This window comes from Meriones unguiculatus, chromosome 10 (assembly GCF_030254825.1).
Source record: "Meriones unguiculatus strain TT.TT164.6M chromosome 10, Bangor_MerUng_6.1, whole genome shotgun sequence".
Classification (NCBI taxonomy): Eukaryota; Metazoa; Chordata; class Mammalia; order Rodentia; family Muridae; genus Meriones; species Meriones unguiculatus.
The window spans coordinates 109,399,439-109,424,906 of NC_083358.1; the positions used below are offsets into that span (position 1 = coordinate 109,399,439).

At 51.7% G+C, this 25,468-nt stretch overlaps 2 protein-coding genes across 8 annotated transcripts; both read left to right on the top strand.

The window, feature by feature from the left end:
* The first annotated feature begins 1,549 nt into the window (after positions 1–1,549).
* Tars2 (threonyl-tRNA synthetase 2, mitochondrial) lies at positions 1,550–18,070 on the top strand. Of its 2 annotated transcripts, XM_060393090.1 has the most exons (19): positions 1,550–1,837; positions 2,066–2,262; positions 3,824–3,947; positions 5,566–5,690; positions 6,256–6,373; positions 6,469–6,533; positions 6,770–6,848; positions 8,263–8,409; positions 8,770–8,868; positions 9,266–9,480; positions 10,235–10,397; positions 10,665–10,802; positions 10,964–11,041; positions 14,889–14,989; positions 15,148–15,249; positions 15,409–15,481; positions 16,616–16,730; positions 17,455–17,537; positions 17,736–17,872. In XM_060393090.1, exons 1-18 carry the CDS (start codon positions 1,760–1,762, stop codon positions 17,499–17,501), a joined length of 2,064 nt encoding a protein of 687 aa, XP_060249073.1. In that variant the 5' UTR covers positions 1,550–1,759; the 3' UTR covers positions 17,502–17,537; positions 17,736–17,872. The 2 variants fall into 2 exon arrangements, with proteins under 2 accessions (XP_060249073.1, XP_021506197.2); XM_021650522.2 differs by lacking the exon at positions 17,455–17,537 and having other exon boundaries at positions 1,555–1,837; positions 17,736–18,070.
* Positions 18,071–18,202: 132 nt separating this feature from the next.
* Positions 18,203–24,600, top strand: Ecm1 (extracellular matrix protein 1). Of its 6 annotated transcripts, none has more exons than XM_060393091.1 (11): positions 18,203–18,708; positions 20,398–20,460; positions 20,629–20,733; positions 20,859–20,939; positions 21,019–21,099; positions 21,782–21,835; positions 21,988–22,301; positions 22,574–23,041; positions 23,416–23,636; positions 23,876–23,963; positions 24,263–24,600. In XM_060393091.1, the coding sequence occupies exons 1-11, from the start codon at positions 18,462–18,464 to the stop codon at positions 24,530–24,532; spliced, it is 1,992 nt and encodes a 663-aa protein (XP_060249074.1). In that variant the 5' UTR covers positions 18,203–18,461; the 3' UTR covers positions 24,533–24,600. The 6 variants fall into 6 exon arrangements, with proteins under 6 accessions (XP_060249074.1, XP_021506198.1, XP_060249075.1 ...); XM_021650523.2 differs by having other exon boundaries at positions 22,574–22,948; XM_060393092.1 differs by having other exon boundaries at positions 20,632–20,733.
* The last annotated feature ends 868 nt before the right edge of the window (positions 24,601–25,468 follow it).

A 25,468-nucleotide genomic window follows, 5' to 3' on the forward strand; every position in this document is an offset into this window, starting at 1 on the left:
CTCTTTTTATTTCAGGATGTCTAACAATATCAGAAGATGGAGCCCCAGAGTGGCCCATGACTCCAGTCAGCTGCCCTCCCCAGACAGAACTCTGGGCCTCTCTGGAAGCCTAGGGTGTGCAGCTTTTTCTGACAACTCTTCCACAAGACCCCTTGATCCTATCGCCACTGCAATCTGGGAATGGACTAAATGTCCCCACCTGAGGTGAGGGCCTCATAGCGCCTCAGCGGGTGCTGACAAGTTCATTTCCCTTTATGCTTCTCCACACAGCTGTGTTTCTGTTTTTGCTATGTAAAGCTAATAAAGCTAGCCCTGGGCCAGGATTTAAAAGAAAGGATAAAGGAAGCGGAAGGCTGGGGTGGTAATGAGAGGCAGAGACTTACGTGCAGAACAGAGAACTAGATAGTTGGCTGCCTCTAAGATGATCAGGGGTCTATTGGAGTAAACTATAGAAAGAGTGTGGTATCCTGGAAGAGGGCAAGGTTGGAGTCATCAGCATTCACTTTTTGACCTTAAACTATCTCCTGTGATTTACTGACTTGTTTTGTTTTTTCGAGACAGGGTTTCTTTGTGTGTAGCGCTGGCTGTCCTGGGACTCACTCTCTAGACCAGGCTGGCCTCGAACTCGCAGACATCTGCCTGCCTCTGCGTCCCCAGTGCTGGTATTAAAAGCATGTGCCACCACCGCCCAACTTCTGTGATTTTTAAATTCCACACCTGGGACCAGTAAGATGGCTCAGCAGATACAGGTACTTGCTGCCCAAGCCTGGCAACACGACTTAGATCTTAGGACTCATGTAAGGTGAAAGGACAGAACAGGCTCCAGAAAGTTGGCACCTGACTACCGCAACTGTGCCACTCAGGCCCACAAAGATATTTCATACACATGCACAGTCATGCTAGAAATGAAGTTCCATATCTCCAAGAGGTCTCTAAAGTCCCTCTACCGTGACTTCAAAGGATCAAAGGAATGGCCTCCTCAGATAAATCCAGTCTCAAGAGTTTTACATCCAATGGGAATAGTGTCTCGCTGCTGCTGCTGATTATTATCCTATACCACGCACTGAGTTTCGCGGTTTACAAAGGATGCACCACGACAACTGGAACAGTTTTTTTTTGTTTTGTTTTGTTTTGTTTTTTCTCCCAGAGACAGGGTTTCTTTGTGTAGCACTAGCTGTCCTGGAATTCGCCCTGTAGACCTTGAACTCACAGCCTGCCTCTGCCTCCCGAGTGCTGAAATTAAAGGTTTGCGTCACCACCACCCAGCAGAACAGATATTTTTATTCTTGTTTTATACGTGAGAAGATGGGGATTACAGTTTACCAAAAAACTTAGTTAATGCCAGATCGAGGATTCACACTAGATCTTTAGTTCCAGTGTCTGTGCTCTTGTTTCCCGCCAGCTCTAAAGATGTTTAAGAAACGTTATGATTAAAGGAAAATGACTAACTTTCATTTTTGTGTTTCTCTCACTCTTGTTCTTAGGAGGTCCGCCCCTGTCCTCAAAGGTGGACTCCTTGCGGCTTCGGGCTTCGGGGCTGCCGGTGTGTGCAACAGCTTCCAGGTTCCGGCCAACCGGAACCTTTCCCAGAGCGACTGCGGCTGTGTGGGACTTGCCTCCGCCGAGTTCCTGGGGGTGGTGCCCGACCAGAGTGGCGGCAACGTGACCCAATAGGAAGGGGTCTTATTGGCTCGGCAGCCAATGAACTTGGCGAGGAAGAGGCGGCGATCTGAGCATGGAGGCAGCGACTTGAGGCGGCATGGGTCTGTGTCTGAGGTGGCGCCGGCTCGGGTTCCCACTCGCGGGGGTCCGCCGGGAACTCCACACAGTGCGTGAGGTACGCAAAGCTCCCAGCATCAGCCCAGCAGAATCCAAAGATCAGGCTGTCCAGCCTCCCCCGGCCCCTGCCGCCCTTCTCCGCAATCGAAATGTGCCGTCCCCTTGACTCCCCTATTTTCCCCCAGTCCCCACCTTAGAACCAACGCTACGCAACATGCACGAACCCTACCGCCCCCCTTCCGGAATAGTGGACCCGAGATGCCTTCTAACGTGCCTCTCTCTTCAGGCCTCTGTGCGAACTCCCCCACACTGGTTGGCAGAGCGATTTGGCCTTTTTGAGGAGCTATGGACCGCTCAGGTGAAAAGGCTAGCAAGTATGGCACAAAAGAAACCCCAGACTATACTAGTGTCACTTCCTGAAGGTCAAAAGGTAGACGCTGTCGCATGGAACACAACCCCTTACCAGCTGGCCCAGCAAATCAGGTATCAAAGCCATCCTCTATCTACAAGAATTATCTCCTTGTCATTTATTTTCTCTGTCCCTCATCATCTTTTGTTTGTTTACATTTTTATTTTTCTATCAAAGGAGGTCTTTGGGCAGGAGAGGGATTGAATCAGTCATTTAATTGATTGCCACGAAAGCGTAAGAACCTGAGACCAGGATTTGATCCTTGCAATCCACATAGTGGAAGGAGACTGTCCCCTGACCGCCACATACACTGTCGCATGTATGCCCCACCCATAAATAAGTAAAATAATAATAGTTTAAGGTTAAAAATTAAGAAGTATGGTAACGTTCTTGTAATCCCAGCACAGGCTAGGCAGAGACAGGCAGATCCCTGCACTGTCTGGCCAGCTAGCTTAGCATGCTGGGGGAACTCCTTGCCAATGAGAGAGCCTGTTTCTAAAACCATGGCTGATGGCTCCCAAGGAAGAATACACACCTACTCCTCCAAAAAAGCATCCTTTTAAAAGAAAAAAAAATTTTTTTCAGCTGCTTGTGGTGGTTCACGCCTTATCATTTTATTTCTGTGTGTGCGTGCAAGCACATCCTTGTCTGATGCTCACATGTGTCTGTGCATGTCCACAGTACACACGTGGAGGTCGGGGAACAACGTTTAGGAGTAAGTTCTTTCCTTCCACCGCTTAGATGGCAGAGACTGAACTCAGTTCATCAAGCTTGGCAGCTCACAAACATTGTGGGCACCCCAACTTTGAGCTGTCTTGATCCTTCCCCTCCACTTTCTGGCTTCTGAGGTGATAGGTGTGCACCACCATTCTAGTTCACATAATGCTGGGACTCAAGCCCAGGTCTTCTTGCATGCAGGTCAAGCACTCTGAGTTAGCTCCTCTTCCACTCTTACCTGTTTTTGTTTTTTGTTTGTTTTTAAATCCAAGCAGATTTTTATTTGAGTTTAAAAGAAAAACCGCCAGGGCAGACACGCTGTACATCTCAGTAGCTTCCCTGAAGAGAACAGGGAGAGAAAAGGACAAGCCATGCTATTTGAGTTGTCATGGAGGTCACAAAAAGTAAAGAGGCCAAGAAAAATTGCTCCTTTGTAACTGGCCACAGATGAGTGATGAGACCCAGCCAAACCTCATGGCAAGGCATAAAGACTGCATCCACCTTCCCTTTATTGAGACAGTCTTATTCTAACCCAGGCTGGCCTTGAACTTAGAGAAAACCTGCTTAAGGCTCCCACGTGCTGGGATTACAGGTGTGAGCCATTGTGCCTAGATAGCCTTTTCTGCCAAGCATGGTGTTACAGACCTGTAATCTCAGCAATTAGGAAGTGGAGACAAAAGATTCAGAGTTCAAGAGCAGCCTCGGCCATATTGCCAGCCCTGTCTTTAAAACAGAGGGGACGGGCTGGGGCGCTTTTTTTCTTGAGGATTTGTCTTTATGGTTTCAGAGTCTACCCTTCTGCTATCCATTGGGAAAAAGAAATAGTAGGTTTTCTTGCTGTGGAAGCTAAAAAAGACAGCAGCTTCTTATCGTGTGGATTGTAGCACTTTCTTCATCACCCTATCTCCTCCACTACAGTTTAACACTGGCTGATGCTGCAGTGGCTGCAGAGGTAAATGGAGAACTCTATGATCTGGACCGACCCTTGGAAACAGATTGCTACCTCAGATTTCTGACATTTGATTCCCCAGAGGGCAAAGCGGTAAGTTTCTCCCATAGGGTGAATACAGTGCCTGTATTAGCTGAAGGAACTTTAAACAGGAAATTCTAATTTTTCTTTTGCCTCAGTTTCTCAGTTCGAAACTGGTAAGGAGACTGATCACAGATTATATTGACCCTCTGATTATTTCTGACAAAGCCTTGATCGACTAAGTAAATGCCTTGTGTGCTAGTGAAAGGGGAGAGTACGCTGAGAAACAGGATAGTGTGCTGATTCACCCTCCTCAGATCTTGAGTGCATACAGTGTAAGCCATCCGTGATGTGTACTCAGTTCTCATAGGTTCCATAGAACTGAAGGCAAAACCTAGGGGCCTTCTGCTTTGCTTATTTCATGTCAGCTCAAATATCATAGACCTTATTAGAATCTAGAGAAACTGTATTTCTTTTCTCATGTAAATGTAAATAGTGAACAGATCCAAGAATAGTTCCATCACAGTTGATTCTTGGAACAAGAAAAAAAAAATGGCACTAAGAGGTAAAACAGAAGGCTGGGATAGCTGATGGTGAGCTCCTGCTTTGTAGCAACACACACACAGACAATAACAGCAGCAAAACAACTCTAAAGAACTTCTGTTTGCTTTTTGTTTGGTTGGTTTTCTGTTTTGTTTTGCGTTCTGTTTGGTTGGTTTTGTTTTGTTTGTTTGTTTGTTTGTTTTCAAGACAGAGTTTCTCTGTGTAGCCTTGCCTGTCCTAGACTTGCTTTGTAGACCAGGCTGGCATCGAACTCACAGAGATCCACCTGCCTCTGCCTCCCTAAGTACTGAGATTACAGGTTTGCACCACCATGCCCAGTTCTGTTTTGTTGTTGTTGTTGTTGTTGTTGTTGTTTAATTTTGTTTGTTCTTGTTCTTGTTTTCGTTCTTTTAAGACAGTGTCTTGCTGTGTAGCCCAGGTTCAACCTCCAACAAGAACTTTCCCACTAGCCAGCACATTCAGTGAGGAACCATGTTTTTATAAGGTCACAGGAGCTTATAGGAGCAGCATAGAAGGCCAGTGGCCTCCTGCCCCTGTGGCCCTGGTCCAGGAGACACTGCGGACATGTAGGGTGGACCCACACCTCCTCTCAGCAGAAGAAGAAACACTGCTGACCCTCTGCTTTCTTTTAAGCTCTTTTATTTTATTTGGGGCTGGAGAGGTGGCTCAGCATTTTAGAGCACTGGCTGCTCTTCTAGAGGGCCAGGGTTCAATTCCCAGCGCCCACATGGCAGCTCACTCCTTCTGAGACTCCAGTTCCAGGGGATTCGTGTGTGTGTGTGTGTGTGTGTATATATACACATGTGATTACCTTCATGTGTGTGCCTGTCTACATGCGCGCCTGGTGCCTATAGAGTCTAGAAGAGGGTATCAGGATTCCAGGTGGTTGTCAGCCACCTGACATGGGTACTGGGAACTAAACTCGGGTCCTCTGCATGAACAAGTGTTTTAACCATTTAAAACAACTTTTTCCTATTTACAGACGTCATCCTCACACATGTAGGCTATCCATTTTGTGGCAGCCGATCTTAGAACAACCATAGCAGCTTCCCCACCAGGCTCTCTGAGGAAAGCACAGAGCTGGGCTTAAATGAGAGGAGCTCAAACCTTGTTCTTGTGCCTCCAGGTGTTCTGGCACTCAAGCGCCCACGTTCTGGGTGCAGCTGCTGAGCAACATCTGGGTGCTGTTCTCTGCCGAGGTCCAAGTACAGAATCTGGCTTTTACCACGATTTCTTCCTGGGGAATGAGCGGTGAGCAGTCCAAGGAAGGAGAGTGATTCTGGTGTGGTGTCTGGGGTCTCAGGGCAAGCTCAGTTCAGAGGAGAAGCTGAAGAGGTCTTGTAGATACCAAGCAGAAACTTACATCCCTTCTCCAGTAGGTCTCTCTTCTGACCTAGAAACTCACCTTTTCTAGTCTTCATGACTTCAGGTGTTACTCATCCCTCATTACTCTTGTAATTTTGTTTATCCCTCTTCCCTTCTCTCAACACACATACTCCCTTTCCCTCCCTTTCCCCATCTTTCTCTCTCCTTCCCTTCCTCTCTCTCTGCCTTTCTCATTTTGTAGCCCAGGCTGGTCTTAAACTCATGATCCTCCTGCCTTGCCTATAGATTGCTTACCAAGGATGAGCAAGAGCCTGGCTTCAATCCCCTGTACCACACACACACACATAGAATCTGTGCTTATATCTTAAGAGTTTTTCTCTCCGTGTAATGATAGATCTGTCAAAAGACAGGACTCTATACCCTAGCTAGCACTCAGTCGTCACTCAGGGCTTGTCCCTGAAGAAGCAAGCCAGCAGACTCCCTTTTCCAGGACAGTCCGCAGCTCAGAGTTGCCCGTTTTGGAGCGGATTTGCCAGGAGATCATAGCTGCTGCACAACCTTTTCGAAGGCTAGAGGCTTCCCGGGATCAGCTTCGCCAGCTCTTCAGGGTGAGCGGCAGTGCAAGAGGAATCCGATAAGGCTGGAAGGAAAGGATAATTGCCAGGATGGCCTTGCCGCTTCATGCCCCCTTTCTGCCTTCTAGGATAACCACTTTAAGCTTCATCTGATTGAGGAGAAAGGGACTGGCCCAGCAGCAACAGTATACGCGTGAGTGAAGGGGCGCTCTGAGAAGGCCAGAGCCGTGGTACGGGAAGGGTGATGGCAGATGGCCTGTATTGCTCCAGAAAAAGAAATGGGAAGAGGAATTTGCTTTTGTCTGTCATTGTTCTCTGTCAGCAAACAGTTCCTTCCTCAGCACTTCTTCATTCTGTCAGTGGAAGCCTCAAAACAGAGAAAAGTGAGCAGGAGAAGCTGGGAAGCACTAACTGGTCTCTTCATCTCAGGTGTGGCACATCGGTTGACCTTTGCCAGGGCCCTCATCTTCGGCACACCGGACAGATAGGAGCACTGAAGCTGCTGACAGTGAGTTGTGGGGTATAATTAGGGTGATACTCCTGTGTTCACAGGTGAGAGCTGGAGAGTAGAAAGGGTGGTCCTGTCCTAGCCCCTTCTCTGCTCTCATGCTAATGTGGGAATCTAGGAAAAAGAGTTTTCTCCATTCTGGAACCCTAAAGTTTCATGGCAAATACTGGAGCCCCTGCCAGAGTCCAGAATTCAATTTAGAGTCCCTACTCCAGTTCTGCATTAAGGGAAGTAAAACAAGAGATCAGGAGCATTCTAGACAGGTTCATATGGGGAAGCACATATCCAGGAGGATGGCTGACGCTGTGTGACAGATCCTGGGGAGAGCACTCAGGCAAGGGCGTGCCTTCCGAGAAAGTGCTGTTCCTAGACCTCGTGCTCCTGAGTGGGGTGGAAGGTAGCAAGAGTCAGGCAGGTGTGCAGGAAAAACCTCCCGTGAGCAGCCGTCCTCATTCTGCCACTAATGAGCTGTGCAGCTTTGGCCAAATCTCCTTACCTGTTGCTTCTGTCTATAAAACGAGCATGACTAATTCTACCACTGGTAAAGCCACACCATAGAAGCAAAGCCAGCTAGCAAGGAGAGAGTATGTAAGGGACAGGCTATAAAGTGTCAGTTCTTTCAAGGCAAGCATGCTAGTACATGCGTGTGACCCAGCACCTGGGAAATGGAGGAGGGAAGATTAGGAGTTCCAGATTATCCTTGAGTGATACAGCAAGTCTGAGGTCAGCTTTGACAGCCTGAGACCCCATTTTAAAAACAACAGCGAAGGTTCTTATTAATACTGGGGGGAGGGGTTGCTTTTTGGTTGATATGATTTTGAGGGTTTTATTTTGTTTTGTTTTGTTTTGTTTGAGACAGGGTTTCTCTGTATAACCCTGCCTGTCCTGGAACTCACTCTATAGACCAGGCTAACTTTGAATTCAGAGATCCTCCTGCCTCTGCCTTCCGAGTGCTGGGATTTAAGGTGTGCGCCACCATGTCCAGCTCTTAAGAATACTGTTAAAGAGTAAGTAGGGAAATTTGAGTTTCCTGTGGTTAGTCATATAGAAGACTGACTTTTCTAGTAGCTGTGTGGAATATTGATAGGGATTGGTGGGCAGGCTGACACTTGACTGTTTAGTTTTCCTAAGCAGTCATTAATTAGGAGGTGGAACTAGATGTAGAGAGCAGGGGTCCTGGGGGGCAGTGAGAGTGTAGAGAACAAGGTGCTGTGTGAGCTTGAGAGAACTTACCATGATGCAGATAACCCAGGGAGCAAGGTGCCATCCCACTGGTACTGACGGTAGGAGACACTGAGAGATGAACTGACGTTCAGGTGGCGACCTCTGATGGGAGAGTATCATAGACTTTACAGGAAGGTTGGTGCCTCCGGTCCTCCTCCTCATCCCTTTGACTCCCTCTGCCCTCTCACAGAACTCCTCAGCCTTGTGGAGGTCCTCAGGAGCACCAGCGGCACTGCAGAGAATATGGGGAATTTCCTTCCCCAAGCCAGAGTTACTGAAGAACTGGGAAGCACGAAGGGAGGAAGCAGAGTTGAGAGATCACAGACGCATCGGGAAGGTACAGGGCCCAGAAGAGGGGGGAGGGTGGCAGTGAGGTGAAAGGTGAAGGAGTGTGAGCCTTCTTTTGTTGTTTTTTTTTTTTTTTTTTTTTTTGTCTTGGCTTGTCTCAGTTTTTAATTTTTAGACAGGTCTGATGTAGCCTGGGCTGGCTCCTGCTTGAGCTGAGAATACCCTAAACTTCTGACCTTCCTACCTCCACCTCTCAAGTACAGGAAGGACAGGTTCAGACAGCAGGCCTGGCCAAAGAATGGACTGAATTTGCCGGAAGATTCATTCAACAGAGGGAGCAGCTCTGTCACTTGCTTTTGTAATTCCAGAGCCCTCCCTCCTTGATTGACAGGTGACATTCTTTCCCCAGGAACAGGAGCTCTTCTTCTTCCATGAGCTGAGCCCCGGGAGCTGCTTTTTCCTGCCACGAGGGACAAGAGTCTATAATGCCCTGGTGGCTTTCATTAGGGTAAGGAGGAGCAAGTTCCAGGGAAAGGAGCAGAGGCCAAGGTGTTTGCGTTCAGCTCAAGCATGGTGGCATGCGCCTATAGTTCCAGCACAAAGACACTAAGGCAGAAGATCATGAGTTTGAGGGCAGCCTGAGTCACATAGCCAGATCCTGTCTCAAAGGAAAAAAAGGGGAGTAGGGATTGAGAGCATTAGCTTTGTGGAGCCCTGTAACTTTTCACAGGCTATTACTGTTGTGTGGTCTGCAGTAACACAGCTTACCGAATGGACATGGCATTTAATAGCTTGCGGCTTTGGGGCTTTGGTCAGCATGGTGTGAGCCCCCGGGAGAACCACAAAGCTCTCGTCTCCTCCCCTTCCAGTTACATTGACTTTTGATGTCTGTGTCCACCTTCCAGGCTGAGTATGCCCGCCGTGGTTTCTCAGAGGTGAAGACCCCCATGCTGTTTTCCACAAAACTCTGGGAGCAGTCAGGGCACTGGGAGCATTACAGGGCAGACATGTTTTCCCTGAAGCCCCCACGCGCTGACGTCGACAGCCCCCAGAGTGGCCTCCCTGCCAGGTCTCCCCAAGACATGCTTGCTCTCAAGCCCATGAACTGCCCTGCACACTGGTGAGTTGGGAACCAGGAGTCCTGGCTCCTCCTGGGGCTGGGATAACAGGTCACAAAATGTGAAGTAATAGAAAGTACCTTGGAGTCAGGCACTTGGGAGGCAGAGGCAGGCAGATCTCTGAGTTCTAGGACAGCCAGGGCTACACAGAGAAACCCTATCTCAAAAAAGAAAGAAAGAAAGAAAGTAGAATATTGAGGCATCTAATTTGGGCTTTGAATCTACCTCCAGTAGATTTAAGTTTACCTAAGTGAATTTTGGGAAACTGTTCCATTTCTTGGGCCTTTATGTCCTTAGGCATTGTCAAGGCTCTGGACCCATCACAGAATACGGACACACTAAATGATGTTTACTATTGTGTGATTGAGAGTTCAACTTTTTTTCCCTAGATAGGGTCTCACTATGCAGCCCTGGCTGGCCCCAGACTCACTACACAGATTAGGCTGGCCTCAAATTCACAGAGACCCAATTGTCTCTGCCTGGTGGTATTAAAGGCAAGTATCACCATGCCATGCTCAAAATTTGACTTTTGACCTCACACTAATGATAGGACTGACAAGATTCAGTGGGAGAGCATGTTAAGAGGGAAAGAGTGATAGCTGGTATTACAGAGAAAATGGGTAATCCGTGCTAGGCATGGTGGCACATAGCTGTAATCTCAGAACTGGAGAGGTCAGTCTAGGCTACATAACAAGTTCTAGGTCATCCAGGGCTCATTTTCCTTATATCCCTAACCATTTCCCATCCCAACTTCAGCCTGATGTTTGCTCACCGGCCCAGATCCTGGCGGGAACTGCCTGTGCGGCTGGCTGATTTCGGAGTCCTGCATCGGGCAGAGGCTTCCGGCAGCCTGGGAGGATTGACACGGCTGTGGTGCTTCCAGCAGGATGATGCTCACATCTTCTGTGCGCCCAATCAGGTGGCTTTCCTTGTTCTTCAAAAGTGTCAACTTCTTTTGCTTTAAAGACAGGGTCTCATGTAGTCCAGGCTGGCCTCAAACTGTATAGCTGAAGATGTCCTTGAATGTCTGGTCCTCCTGCCTCACCTCCTGATCAGATTTCTGGTGTGTGCTACCTTACCTTTTTACTGTAGGGTAGCCACCTTCCCCTCTTGTTTTCCCCAAAACTACCCATCACCTCAGATTTCTAGTTGGCGGGCAGCTAACATCCTGACTTCCTGTTTCTAGCTGGGAGCAGAGATCCGGGGCTGCCTGGATTTTCTCCGATCTGTTTATGCTGTTCTTGGTTTTTCCTTCCACCTGGCTTTATCTACTCGACCATCTGACTTCCTAGGGGAGTCTCACCTGTGGGACCAGGCTGAGCAGGTAAGAGAAAGGGAAGCAAGACAGATAAACCAGTGGAGACGCAGGGGACGCTGTAGCCAGGGTCCTCAGATAAAGACATAAACTATGGGTGTCAGTTCTCAAAGACCAGCAGCTTGCCTTGCTCATTAGTCTCCTGACAGTCCTCATCTGTTCTCTCTAAGGTCCTACAACAAGCCTTGGAGGAATTTGGAGAACCCTGGGACCTTAACCCTGGAGATGGTGCTTTCTATGGGCCTAAGGCAAGCTGGAACCACACTTGAGAGTTGTATTTAGTTACCTTGTTTTATTAAGTTGTATCTACAAAAAATTACTGTAAAACTTCTGTGGGAGCCAGGTAGTGGTGGTGCATGCATTTAATCCTAGCACTTGGGAGGCAGAGGCAGGTGGGTCTCTGGGTTCCAGGTCAGCCTGATCTACAGATAGAGTTCCAGGACAGCCAGAGCTACACAGAGAAACCCTGTCTCGAAAATCTAACAATAACTTGTGCAGGATGTAAAAGAGAACAGTACGTCTCTGCCCTTGTGGAGCTGGAGCGTCCTGAGAGCTGTGGTAGGTAAACAGGCCCTGCCAGCACAGTAGAGCTGAGCTGTGGAGCTGTTATGAGAGTGCAGTGGGGATAGCAGTACTCAGGCTATGAAAGGCCTTCTGCAGGAACAGTTTCCAATCAACATGTGAGGAGCCCTCCCTGGGAGGGAGTACTGCAGGCAGAGGTTGGAAGATGGAGTGAAAATCCGCATAGCAAGTTAGAAGAAATGAAAAAGTAGAGGGCAAAAAGGACTTGGTCCAGGTCTGCTGAATGTAGGCAGAAAGCTGCTAGGAGCCTGCTGTGGGCACTAGCCTGTCATTCTAGCTGCTTGGGAGGCTCAGGAAGGATCACTGGAGCCCTGAAATTTGAGGTCAACCAGGGTAGCACGAAGACCTCATCTCCAAACCAGGGCAGTAGGAGTAAGGGTTGGCGTGGAGCAGCTTGCCAGGCTGCATGGGCTCCGGGTTTCATCCCCAGAGCCACAGGAACCACAAGCGTGAGCTGTGAGGTTGCCGGGTAAGCTTACCTGGGTCATCCCTGGCTTGTTTTCTCAGGACACAGACTGGTTTGGAACTTTCTGTGTAGCTAGCCTGCCCTCCAACTTGCCCTCCTGCCCCCGCCTTCAGGCGCCCCGGGTTACAGGTGTACCTCACCACACCCAGCTTGGCTTTTGGGTTCGTTCAGTTTTGTTTTGTTTTTAGGGGTTTTTATTTGTATTGTTCTTTTTAAAGATTTCTTTCTTTCTGGGGATTGGGGAGATTGCACAAAAGTTAAAGCACTTTCTGCTTTTGCAGAGGACCTGAGTTCATTTCCAAACACCCCTGTGTTGCCCCACAACCATACTTCGTGAGTCCAGGTCAGGGGGTTGAGTGTCCTCTTCTGACCTCTGCAGGCACCAGCCATGCATGTGGTTCAGATCAAACACACATCCACGAAAATAAAGATGAGCCAGGTGTAGTGGCTCACGCCTGTGATCCCAGCCCTCAGGAAGGCAGATGCAGGTGGCCCTCTGTAAGTCTGAGGCCTGCCTGGTCCAGAACAGTTCAGGTTACACAGGTAAACCCTGTCTTGGGGGAAAAAAAAATTTTTTTTTTTTTAAACTTATCTGTAACCAGGCATAGTGGCACATACCTTTAGTCCCAGTGGCAGAGGCGGATGGACCTCTGAGTTCAGGACTAGCCTGGTCTAGTTGCAGGCTAGTGAGGACTATACAGTTGAGACCTTGTCTCAAAAACAGTTTTGGATCGTGCATGGTGGGAGGCAACCAGTTCCCGAAGCTGTCCTCTGCCTTCCGCATTCTCACCCCATACCCACACACATACAGAGTAAAAAGATGTTAAAAAAAAAAAAACATTTCAAAAAATACACAGTAAGGCAGTGATGGCAAACACCTTTAATCCCAGCCCTGGGGAAGCAGAGGCAGGTGAGTTCGAGACCAGCCTGGTCTACAAAACAAGTTCCAGGGCAGCTAAGGCTACACAGAGAAACCCTGTCTCGAAAAACCAAAATGTGTGCGTGTGTGTGATGAAGACTCTTGGTGCACACGTATGACTGAAGCACTCTCAAGACTAAGACAGGAGGATCTTGAGTTCAACACCAGCCTGAATCATATAACAAGACCTTGTTTCAAAATACTAGGGGAAAAAAGAATTTTGTCTCTTAAAAAGTCAAAATTAGGGGCCTTGCGTGGTGATTGCCTTAATCCTAGAATTTTAATCTTACAAGACAGATTCGAGCAGACCTCTGTGAGTTTGAGGCTAGCCTGGCCTATATGTTGAGTTCCAAACCAGCCAGGGCTACATAGTGAGACTCTGACTCAAAAAGTTAAATTAAAAAAAAAAAAAGTCAGAGTTGGGCTCATCTCAGTTGGAGATAGCTCAGTGGCTAAGAGCACCTGCTGCTTTTGCAGAGGACTTGGGATTGATGCCCAGCACTCACATCAGGCAGTTCACATCTGCCTAACTGCAGTGCCAAGGGATCTGGCACTCTCTCCCAGCCTCCATGGGCACACAAACACAAGTGGGATTCTCTACACAGACACACACTTAGAATAAAGATAATCTTTTTTTGTTTGTATTTTGAGAGAAGGTTTCTCTGTGTAGCCTAAGCTGTTCTGAAACTCTATAGATGAGGCTGGCCTACAGCTCACAGAGGTCCACCTGCCTCTGCCTCCTGGATGCTAGAATCAAAGGTGAGTGCCACTGCTGTCCAGCAAGACAGTTTTGTTAAAAGGTGCCTGGAGAGATGGGTCTGTGTTACGAGGGCTTGTTGTCAAACATGAGGACCTGCGTTTGGAGCCCAGCCTCCGCTTAACAAGCTCCTGCTGGCCTCATAGATGCCCCAACCCCAGTGTTCTGGAGCTTAGAGACAGGAAGATCACTGGGGCTTGCTAGGTGCCAACCCAGTGGGGAAAAAGCTCCAGGTTTAGGGAGAGAGCCTGCTGCTGTGCTCATATGCTCTTGATAAAAGCAACTGACAGGAGAAAGGGTCTATTCTGGCTCACATTTCAGGGTAGAGCTGACCCACAGCAGCTGGCCTCAGTGTACCCACGATCAGGAACAAAGAGCAATGGATGGATCCGGTACTTAACTTAGGTTCTCCATTTTATACAATCCAGGATGACGGCATGGGAAGTGGCCCACACAGTTAGTTAACCTAATCAAGATAATCTCCAACAAGCATGCTCAGAGGTCTGTCTCCTAGGTGAGTCTAGGTCCTGTCAAGTTGACCCTTGACACTAACCATTACCCTGCCTCAAGGGAATGAGGCCAGAGACCAGTAGGAGCCACCAGACACACATACTTCTCTAGCCTCATGCACGTGTGTATGTGCAGGCACACACTTAACAATTAAATGTCTTGTAGTTGACAGAGGGAGCTGGAGTTCCAGATCAGTTGCAACTACATAAGATGCTGCCCCCCAAAAAAAATTTTTTTAATAATAAAAGAAAACTTAGGGCTGAGAGGGCAAAGAGTTTGAAAATCCCTAAGGAGAACAAAGCAAAGGGGATTACAGTTGGACCAGTTGAATCTTGAGACTGATTTCCATCGAGGCTTCAATCTCTGCTTTGGCTTTTGTGGCAGGTGACATGTTAGGTGTCACTGAGCTTACTGCAGGGCTAAGGATGAAGGAGAAGAGAAGACTAGCAGGGTAGGGTTTACCACATCGATCTGACAGCAAAACAAGAGGCATGAGGGGAACTAGAAAATACTACAGCTGAATAGGGCAGTAAATGGGGGGATGGGCCAATGGCTAGGAGAAAGGAGCAGCAAGGCCAGTAATAGGATGGTCAGTTCCAAGGAAGCAGTCGGGCTGAGTGATGGACTCAGAAGTGCAGCCACTGAGGGAGATGGCAGCATGTGGTGTGGCGTAGATGTAGGTCTCGGAGAGGAGAAGCCGGAGTATGGATAGCCCTCACCGAGTGGAGAGGAGGGAGGGAGCATGGACCGTCGAGGTGGCATGGCTCTCCTTATGGCCTGGGGCCTGGGTAGAGAAGAGCTGGCCGCTGAAGGCCGTGCAAGCTGTTGGGTCTGGTGTCTGTCACTTCTCCCCATCTCCAGATTGATGTGCACCTCCACGACGCCCTCGGTCGGCCCCACCAGTGTGGAACCATCCAGCTTGACTTCCAGCTGCCTCGGAGATTCAACCTTCAATACAAGGGGTACAGAACCCCCTCAGCCCTCCTTTCCACCTTTGACCACTCCCCAGACTAACCCCCGCTCCACACCCTACCCATCAGGGAGACTCCTTACTGACTGGAAGGTGATTTGGAGTGCTCAGTCTGGCACTCCGCCATGTCACTCCTTTTTTCCTTCCAAGGCAGGCGGGGGCCCTTGAATGTCCTGTCCTTATTCACCGGGCAGTGCTTGGCTCCGTGGAAAGGCTGTTGGGAGTGCTGGCAGAAAGCTGCGGGGGGAAATGGTGAGTCAACGCACACTGGAGTTCCGCTCTGTCCTCCAGCCAGATAGTTCCTGACCTTCTTACCTGTCTGTTTCCTCCTCAGATCTCACTGGAGCTACACCTAAGCCTAATGGCTAAAGCCAAAATGAGTAATTTCCTGCTCCTGTTTCCTCCCAACAGGCCCCTGTGGCTATCCCCATTCCAGGTAGTGGTCATCCCTGTGGGGACAGAACAAGAGGAATATGCCAGGCAGGTGAGTTGGGAGCAAGGAGAAGAGCAAAATCAGCCAAGAGCAGGGTACCTGACACCATCCTGGTCAAGAAGAGGCTTTGGGGGGGGGGGCATGAGAGCCCTGTGTGCTGAACAGTCTCCCTCTAAAAAGTGAAACCACTTCCTGCCTTGTAGAGAAGTGTGAGAAGCAGACTGATCAATAGGTACTCAGCGTTGCCAACAGAGCACTTTGAACAAGATTGGCCTTATCTAAATGTTGGTTTATTTCTCCCTTCTGAAGAGAATTTATGGCCAGGTATAGTAGCACAAGACCACCAGTACATTTGAAGCTGAGGCAGAAGGGTCACAAATTTGAATCAAGAAACCAGGGGCTAGAGAGATGGTTAAGAGCACTGACTGCTCTTCCAGAGGACCCGGGTTCTTCATTTGCCATTACCCACATGGCAGCTCACACCTGTCTGTAATTCCAAAATCTGACACCTTCTCACAGACAGACATGCAGGACAAACACCAGTGCACATAAAAATTTACAAAAAATTAGGGGTGAGCCTAAAGGTGTAGGCCAATGGGTATTTACCGAGGGCACACTAGCAGTGATTTAGTCCCCAGCAGCACGGGGCATGCCCACAGCCCTCACACTCGAGGGAATCAGGAGCGGCAGATCAGTTAAGTGTGCGTGCGTTCATAGCCCCAAGTGTGTGAGGTTGTCTTCTTTAAAAATTAAGACTACGTGGATGGGATGGGGGTCCTAGCACACACATTTAATCCCAGCACTTGGGAGGCAGAGGCAGCCTGTTCTACAGAGGTTCCAGGACAGCCAGGGTGGTTATACAGAGAAACACTGTCGCAAAAACAACAAAAAGAAACAAAATAAAAACTAATATGGACAGTCCTAGAGTTCAGCGGCTGGCTGGCTGCCTGCCTAACAGCAGGCTGAGCCCAGAGAGTAACTTGAGGGTTTGTCTTCCGTGGAAGCACACAGAGGGTTTTATGGGGTCAGGGATGGGAAGGCCTCGGTGTCAGAGAAGAGGCAAACACTTACAAGGCAAACACCTGAAAGTAGGGTGCGGCAAGACAGGCATCTGAGGGAGAATAGTGGCCAGCTGTCTGGAGCTGCTTCCATTAAAGTTTACTCGTCTCCAAATCTGTGTCCCAGGTACAACAGTGCCTGCAGGCTGCAGGGCTCATCGGTGATCTCGATGCCGATCCTGGACTGACCCTCAGCCGGAGAGTCCGCCGGGCCCAGCTTGCCCACTACAATTTTCTGTTTGGTAAGAGAGGGTTAGACTTGCACCGCAGAGCTCCAGGCTCTGCATTCTCTGTAGTCAATCTGTTACTTGGCTTTGTGTATGTTGGCTTAATTGGGACTCGTTAACGGGGCTTGGTAGGAGCCTGGCTAATCTGCCTTCCTTCCATTGCTCCTTCACACAGCCACCTCCATCCCTCAGAACAGTTTTCTTCTCATTAACCCTACCTAGATGTTTCTGTTAATTAAGCAGGCCAGCCTCAGAGAAGCAGGGACAGGAGAGGGTTAAGAAGGCATCAGTTGAATGGTATGGTTGAATGGTATGGTTGAAAGGCATGGTAGAAAGGCATGGTAGGTGCACCTGTGATCCCAGGATTTGGCAGGTACATGTGGGAGCTAGTTTGGGCTATATGTACCGAGATTATCAGTAAACCAAGAGCTGTGTATGTAGCTCTTTGGTGGAGCACTGGCCTCGAATGAGTTTGATCCCACTAAAACCAACCAAGGCATTAGTTAATTAGCCTTGTTTGTCATTATGTGGGTGGAGGCAGTTCTGGGGACAAGAAAGGCCTTAAGGAAGACAGTGGCTCCTAGCTGTTGGGCCTCTGAGGGAAGCAACAGAAATTTCCCAGCCAGACCGCCTGACTAGGGAACACACATGCCTGTTGCCTTGCCAACACTGAGAGCATGCTGTGCCACAGCCCCACCCCTGCCATTGTCCCTTTCCCATATTGTACCCATCCCCCCAGGTCACACACATGGTTGTGTGTGTAGCTCTCCATCTGTCTTTGACTGACTCTGGTCTGCTGCGCCCCTGACCTACAGTGATAAGGCAAGTAGAGCCTGTACTATGTCTTTATCTCCTTAGAATGGACGACAGCAGCTAAATACTAAATATGCACTTCTTTAGCCACGTCTAGGCTCTGCTCCCATCCTCCTACAGAGTCAGACTTTGAAATTTCTACAAAGCAAAAGCAAACAGCCCAGAGGGTGAGTTTGTCCTAGGTTGCACGTCTTCCTCTTCCTGCAGTGGTTGGCCAGAGAGAGCAGAGCCGAAGAACCGTGAACATACGGACTCGCAACAACCGACAGTTGGGGGAGCGAGGCATGGCCGAGGCTGTGCAGAGGCTGCTGGAGTTACAGGGTTCCAGGGTCCCCAACGCGGAAGAAGTGTTCTGACCTCTATTCCCTGCTGAGCTGTGGACTGGTGAGAGCTGTCCATCCTTAGCACAGGAGACCCCCTCTCACCTGGCAGCCCAGCATGTCCCTGAGTCCTCATAACTGCTCTCCTGGAACCTTGGTGAGGGATTCCCCACAGGAAGGAACACTGTGCTTGAATAGAAGGAGAATAAAAAATAAACTTAAGCTGAGGCTGTGTGTTCATCTGATTCTGAATGAGACCGGGTTCTGCTCTGCCTTCCTCTGTCCCAGAGCTGAGGCCTTGAAAGGGATACTGAGGCCTCTGACCAGCAAGGGAGAAGCCTCAGCTTCCCCCCAACCCCAAGTAAAATCCTTAGTGCCCTTTCCCCTCTTTCGTACAGGAGATTGTCAGATCCCTTCCCTATAAAGGATAGTACAGATGGGAAACTGAGGCACAATTTAAGGGTTCAGATGTCAACTTGCTCCATGATTCTCTGCAGCTTTGGAGGTCCTATGAGTTCCCGCCATCACCTCCATTCTTCCCAGTCTTGTAAGGAGGCTCCAGGAGGAGTTTGGGAGGAGTGGCTGTGAGAGGAGGAGCAGCTGGGACTGAGTCATGGCAGGAAACAGGAGGGCGGGAGATAGATATAAAGAGAGACAGCAGGCCTTGAAGTTCACAGCAGCAGTGGCAGCAGCCAGAGGAGCAGGCTTGCAGCAGTGTCCAGCCCTTCAAGTCCAGACGTGCCTGGGACTACCAGCTTCTGGGTGGCCAGTGCCCAGTTCTTGCCCCAGGATGGGGACCATGTCCAGAGCAGCCTTGGTCTTGGCCTGCTTGGCTCTTGCTTCTGCTGCCTCTGAGGGAGGTGAGTCGGGGTGGGGCCAGCGGTTGCTTAGGAGCCTGCTCCAAACAGCTCCTCACCAGTTGGGCAATTGGCTTCTTTTTGAACATGCTCACAGCGGGGCTGGGGCACCTGAATCCTTAACAAGGGAGGCTAAGGCATGAGAGGGATACCTAGAGATAGTTGCTAAGAAACACGAAAATTGGAGTTAAATGGACCACACAGGACAGGTGCATACACAGGCTAATGGGCCTCTTGTGTGGAGATGTGTGAGGAGGGTCGATGAAGCAGGCGAGGAGGAAAAAGGGGCCCTCAGGCTGCGCAAACTCAGTCTACTGACTCACTGCTTAGAGGAGCAGTTAGGGGTGTCCATCCATAGTCGCCCTTTGTTACGCACGTACACACTGCTTTGAACGCTGAAAATGGATGCCAACTCTAGACAGGAGGAAGACTCGGTTTGTTCGATAGAGCCTGCATCTGGTCAAGCTCCATCTCATTGTCCTGGCCCCTAGGCTTGTGCCTTCAGTTCAGCTCCAGATGCCCTAAGCTCTCAGACACCTAAAGCTGGGCCAGTAAGATGGCCGAGTGTGCAAAGGTGCTTGCCAACAAGCCTGGTGACCTGAACCCCATCCCAGGAGAGAACTGACCCCCACAAGTTGTCCTCTGACGTACACTCACTGTGACACACTGGCCCCTCCACACGTATTGGATGGATGGAGGGTGGATAGGTAGAGAAGTAGACAGATAGGAAGATAGATAATTCATTATTCATTTCATTTTTTTAAGAAGCCCAAAGTAACCTAGAACCCCTGCACAGATGTAGCCACGGCAGCTCAGTCTCCAACTGGGTTCCCTAGTAATGGGAACAGGGACTGTCTCTGACGTGAACTCAGTGGCTGGCTCTTTGATCTCCTCTCCCTGAGGGGACAGCAGCCTTGCCAGGCCACAGAGGAAGACAATGCAGCCTGTCCTGATGAGACCTGATAGGCTAGGGTCAGATGGAAGGAGAGGAGGACCTCCCCTATCAGTGGACTTGGAGAGGGGCATGGGAGGAGATGAGGGAGGGAGGATAGGATTGGGAGGGAATGAGGGAGGGGGCTACAGCTGGGATACAAAGTGAATAAACTGTAACATTTATATATATGCATACATACATACACCTGGGGCTGGAGAGATGGCTCAGTGGTTAAGAACACTGTCTGCTCTTGAAAAGGTCATGAGTTCAATTCCCAGCAACCACATGGTGGTTCACAACCATCTATAATGTGAACTGATTCCCTCTTCTGGCAGGTGTAAATGCAGATAGAACACTCTTATACATAAAATAAATAAATTAAAAAAAAAAAGTAAGAATCTGAGATTGACTGGAAGGGTGCTTAAACACTTGGCTGAGCTTCCTACCCAAAGGCCTAAAGGTTTCTGAAAGGCTTATAGGAGGAGGTTTGGGGAGAGGTTTGCCATCAGAGCATTGGCGATGGGGGCGGCAGCCACAAGCCCCAACCAGTGGGGATACTAACTGACTGGGCCCCCTCTCCCTGCCACATTTCCTTTAGACTCAGGCTTTCCCAGAGCGCAGCCGCTCACACGAAGGCTTGTGTTGGGGGTTGGAGGGGAAGAGCGGCACAAGCCGTCCCCACAGTGGACTTGCTGCATTCTTGGCCTCCAGTCCTTTATCCCTCAGAACTTCCCGTGACTTGTTCTTCCTTCCTCCAGCCTTCAAGGCTTCAGGGCAGAGAGAGATGAAGCCAGAGCCCCTCTTCCAGCACTTTCATGAAGGTAAGAGCTTCCTACCCAAGGACTAAGCAGGCCGACCTCTGTAGCCTTCCGGGTCAGAGAAGGACGGGGCAGTCAGGGCAGTGTGGCTGCAGCGTTCGCAGGGAGCAGGCACCAGACTGGGGGTGTAGGCGAAGAGCCGGCTCTGAGCGGCTTCCCTCTTGCCTCTAGTAGGCTACGCAGCGCCCCCTGCCCCGCCGCAAGCCCAGAGACTCCGCACAGACCACTCGGAAGCCTCTTTGCATGACCCTCCCCTCTTTGAGGAGCAAAGGGAAGGTGAGGCCATCACAAATTGCCCTCTAGATCTCTAAGCTGGCATATCTCCTGCCTGTGGGTGGGGAGGGGCCCACAGACGCCGTCTGGCTAGAGGTGGGGGACTGCTCACCCCACCCACCCTGCAGTGCAGCCCCCTCTGGCTCCAGAAGACAGCCCTGTCTACAAGGAAGAGTGGCCGGCTTTCCCAAGCCCTACTGAAGACAAAGGTGAGCGCTCCCCGTTCCCCTGCCCCGGCCCACTGCGGTCTCCCTACACCCATGTGCCTGACCTCCACCCTTCTTGCAGTGGGCTATCCCGTCCCTCAAGAAGCCATCCCCCTGCAGGAGCAGCAGCCCGCCCGCCAGGTCCCTATTGAACAGAAGGAAAGTAAGTGAGCCCTCTTTCCGCACAGCATAGGCTTCGGGGCAGAGTGGGTGGGGCTGCGGCCACTCGGGGCCTGGGTGAACTGCTCGCATCCCTGAGCCTCACCGTCTCCATCTGTGCCCTTGGAGGCCTGGCTGGGTGGCACCGCGCTGGGTTCCACGCCCGGCACCACATCAACCGGATGTGGCGTCACTTGCCTACCATCCCAGCACTTGGGAGAAGGCATAAACACTAGAGATTCAAAGGTTATCCTCAGGTCGGGTGACTTGGTGCACAACCTTAATCCCAGCACGTGGGGAGGCAGAGGAGAGCGGATCTCTGTGAGTGCGGGGCCAGCCTGATCTATAGGGCAAGTTCCAGGACAACCTGGTCTAGACAGAGAAGCCCTGTCTCACTCCCCCACTCTCCCCCCCCCAAAAAAAAAAGGCTATCCTTACCTTCATACTGAGTTCAAGGCCAGCCTGGGATACAGGAGGCCCTGTCTTTGGAGAGAAAAACAAAGAGGAGGAGGAGAAGGGAAGGAATAATGGAAATAATGCCTAGTTAACAGTTATGTGATTAAACGATATAAAACAGCCTGTTTTTCACTTGCCTCTCTACTGAGTTGCTTCTCGCTGGGAGCTAGCCGGTACCTATAGCCATGCCCATCCCAACAAGCCTGCTCACACAGCTGCTTCTACTCCAGTAGGCCCTCCTGTCCAACATCAGGAAGAGACCGTCCAGGCCAGCCAGAAGGAGGGTGAGTGACTGTGCTGCTCCCCACGCTTAGAAGCCTGGAGAGGGCCGCCCAGCCTCAGGCCCCAGCCAAGGCCTGGACGAACCAGGTTCGGTGTCAGTTACCAGCTAGCTCCCCAGCCTTAGCGTGTGCTCCCACTGTTCTCCCTGCTCTAGAGCCGCCAGCTGCCCTGGGTGCCCAGCGCCCCCCGCAGCCCCGGAGTCCGCCCCCGCAGTGCCAGCAGGGCCGGAGGGGAGTCTGGGGCCACCGGCTGGACGGCTTCCCTCCTGGACGGCCTTCTCGGGACAACCTGGCCCAGATCTGCCTCCCCGAGCGGCGGCACGTGGTGTACGGCCCCTGGAACCTGCCGCAGACCGGCTACTCGCACCTCAGTCGCCAGGGAGAGACCCTCAACTTGCTGGAGACCGGCTACTCCCGCTGCTGCCGCTGCCGCAGCTCCACAAACCGCCTGGACTGCGCCAGGCTCGTGGTAAGGGTCTGGCTGCTGGTGCTGGGGCGTCGCCTAACCCCCGGAGAGCGCGTGTGCGTGCGTGTGTGTGTGCGTGCGTGCGTGCGTGCGTGTGCGTGCGTAAAGGTAGCCACCTCCCCAGGTACGGAGGAGACGCCTGTCCCTGTCTCTGGCTCCAGCTCAGAGGCCCCCCCATGTGCCCCGAGACAGCACAGCCATGCTGCTTTCCCCACCCGCCGAGGGGCCCTTCCCGCGGCCCGGGCTGCTGCGCTGACCCTCCCCTGTCACTCTAGTGGGAGGACGCGATGACCCGGTTCTGTGAGGCCGAGTTCTCCGTCAAGACCCGACCCCACTGGTGCTGCAAACAGCGTGGGGAGGAGCGCTTCTCTTGCTTCCAGAAGGAGGCTCCTGGCCCCCACTACCCGCCGCGGCCGTGCCCCGGCCTCCAGACTGGCATGTCCTCGGGGCCCCAGCTGGCCTTCCCCCCGGGGCTGCCCACACCGGACAATGTCAAAAACATCTGCCTCCTGAGACGCCTCCGCTCCGTGCCACGCCACCTCCCGGCCACCGACCCCGTCCTGAGGCAGCTGCAGGCCCTCACCCGGCTGGAGACGGCCTTCCAGCCTTGCTGTCGCCAGGGCCACAACCACACCTGCGCACTGAAGGCCGTAAGTGGCGTCCCGGCCGCCCGGAGCCCACCCGCCCGCCCAGCTCCAACTGCTGACTCTACAGCGGTCCGTCCTCCGTCCGTCCTCCCGCGGGCACGTCCGCGTTCGTCTGCTTGTGACTGTCCGTCCATCCACTTGTCTGTCCTCTGAGTCTGTTCACCTTGAGTCTTCGTGTCTCGTCCTGAGCTCATCCACCCGTGACCCCGCACGCGCACCTGTCTGCCGTCCGTCCGTCCGTCCAGCTCTGCCTTGGCTGACCCTCTGTACCCACCGTCCCAGCTCATCTCCAGTGGCCGCCTAGGAGCCTCCTCTGTGTTCCTCCCTCCCTTCCCAGCACACACCTCCACAGCGGCCTCCTGGCCTTCTGGTCCTTCACCCTCCCCTGTCGGCCCCCAGGGCCTCATCTCATAGCTGCGGTAAGGAGGCCGCCCTGTGGCCAGGCCACTGACTCCTCTCTCTGTCCGCAGTGGGAGGATACCCTGGATGGATACTGCGATCGGGAGCTGGCTATCAAGACCCACCCCCACCCGTGCTGCCACTACCCTCCTAGCCCTTCCCGGGATGAGTGCTTTGCAGGCCTAGCTCCCTATCCCAACTATGACCGGGATGTCTTGACCCTTGACCTCAGTCGAGTCACCCCCAACCTCATGGGCCATCTCTGTGGAAATGGAAGAGTTCTCACCAAGCAGTGAGTCTTGCCCAGATCTTCCTGACACTCTTGCTTACCCAAAAAACCTCTTCCTTCCTTGGGGAGGACAAAGTCATGATCTCCCGGTTCCAAAGAGTCTTACTCTGTGGTCAAGGGTAGTTGTGACCCCAGGTGACCGGGCTATAGGCACCCGCCACCCCTACCCCTGACAGCCTTTGTTTGGGTGCTGTGGAAGTGCACAAAGCCCCTGAGCCCCACCTCCTTCCTGCCCGCCACAGTAAACAGATCCCCGGGCTGATCCGGAACATGACTGTCCGCTGCTGTGAGCTGCCGTTTCCCGAGCAGGCCTGCTGTGGTGAAGAGGAGGTGAGTGTGTGGGCACCCGGAGAGGAGCGGGGAGAAGGCTAGAGGTGGAGGGCACCCTTCTTTTTAGCACCTCAGACCTGCTCTTAAGCCTGCCATGGGCCTCAAGCCTATCCTTTCCAGATGTGCACATCTGCCAGCTGCAAGGAATCTTGCTGTGCTAGGCCAGCTTGCAGTCTCTGGCCTCAGGAGGGAATCCAGAGGGCAAGCAGTGAGGCTGAGCGGGGGAGGACCTAGGGCACCACGGCTAACCTCTGACCTCCCCCATGCCCCACTATCTCTCCTCTACATTCCTTTTTCAGAAACTGGCCTTCATTGAGGATCTCTGCGGCCCCCGGAAGAACTCCTGGAAAGACCCTGCCTTCTGCTGTATTCTGTCTCCTGGGGATGAGCAAGCCAACTGCTTCAACACCAACTACCTAAGGAATGTGGCTTTAGTGCCTGGAGACACTGAGGATGCCACAGGCCAGGGCCAGGGGGAGCGGGGCCCAACTCAGGGAACAAATGTCAGCCCCAGCCCCAGATCCAAGAAGAGTGAGTCACTGGGAGCCTTCAGAGCCTCGGAGGATTAGATGGGGGCCCCACCCTCCTCCACCCTCCTTGCACACTCATTAACAATAAATGCCTCTTGGATTTGGCATCCTCGTTGTCTTCAGCGCACAAACACGCCCTCACATACTCCCTAAGACTGGCCCAGCGCCGGGCTCCCACTGACTGAACGGAAGATGCTCTTTAGGCGGTGGGATCATAGCTGAGTGGCTTGACTTCCCTTGTCATCATGACCTTAATCAGACATCTGTAAAGCACACCGCCCTGGCAGCCAGCTGTTGGGATTCAAGGTGGAGAAGATGTAGTTGTGTGTTCCTGATGACCGACAGCCCACCCTGACATTTTAATTTTGCTGCGCCTGATTAAACGAATCCCAAGTTCTGCCGCTGAGCTACCCCCAGCCCAGGGTGTGCGGTCTCTTCGGGTGTTTGTGAATGTGCACATGTGCCTGTATGTAGCCTGTACAGACATGGCTGGGAGGCCAGAGGTCAAGGCCCAGAGCCTTTGTCTTCGCTCTCCAACTCACTGAGGGCCTCTGAGTCTGGAACCCACCAACTCCGCCCAGGGGCTCTGACGGTCTTCAGGATCCACCTGCCCTCAGCCTTACAGGCAGATCTTCAGCACCTCTGGCCTTCACTTGGGCGCATGGCAAGCACTTACCGTCTCCCCAGCCCCCGCCTGACCTTTTTAACCACTTCTGATCCCTAAGAGCTCCCACTTGGGCTCATCGATTTGCTCAACTATCATGTCAGACATAGTTTAAAAGCACATTGCCTCCGCCCTGGCCCTTCACAGTCCAAGAACCTGTTTGAGGTGTGACAAGTGCACGGGGTGGACAGGGTGCCTGCTCGGGTGGGGCGGGGTTGAACCGGAGGCAGCCCACACGGGGATGGTATCTCATTCAAGTCGCAACGCTTCCGTATGGGAGAAGGGCAGGAGCGGGCAGAACGAGAGCCTCA

Bases quoted from the DNA above. Each gene is read 5' to 3' on its own strand.
- Tars2 (XM_021650522.2), top strand. From the start codon at position 1,760: ATGGGTCTGTGTCTGAGGTGGCGCCGGCTCGGGTTCCCACTCGCGGGG. The intron at 2,263-3,823 runs GTATCAAAGCCA...CCTCCACTACAG, and splicing joins CAGCTGGCCCAGCAAATCAG to TTTAACACTGGCTGATGCTG. The intron at 3,948-5,565 runs GTAAGTTTCTCC...TTGTGCCTCCAG, and splicing joins ATTCCCCAGAGGGCAAAGCG to GTGTTCTGGCACTCAAGCGC.
- Ecm1 (XM_060393091.1), top strand. From the start codon at position 18,462: ATGGCAGGAAACAGGAGGGCGGGAGATAGATATAAAGAGAGACAGCAG. The intron at 20,461-20,628 runs GTAAGAGCTTCC...TCTTGCCTCTAG, and splicing joins CTTCCAGCACTTTCATGAAG to TAGGCTACGCAGCGCCCCCT. The intron at 21,836-21,987 runs GTGAGTGACTGT...TCCCTGCTCTAG, and splicing joins CCAGGCCAGCCAGAAGGAGG to AGCCGCCAGCTGCCCTGGGT.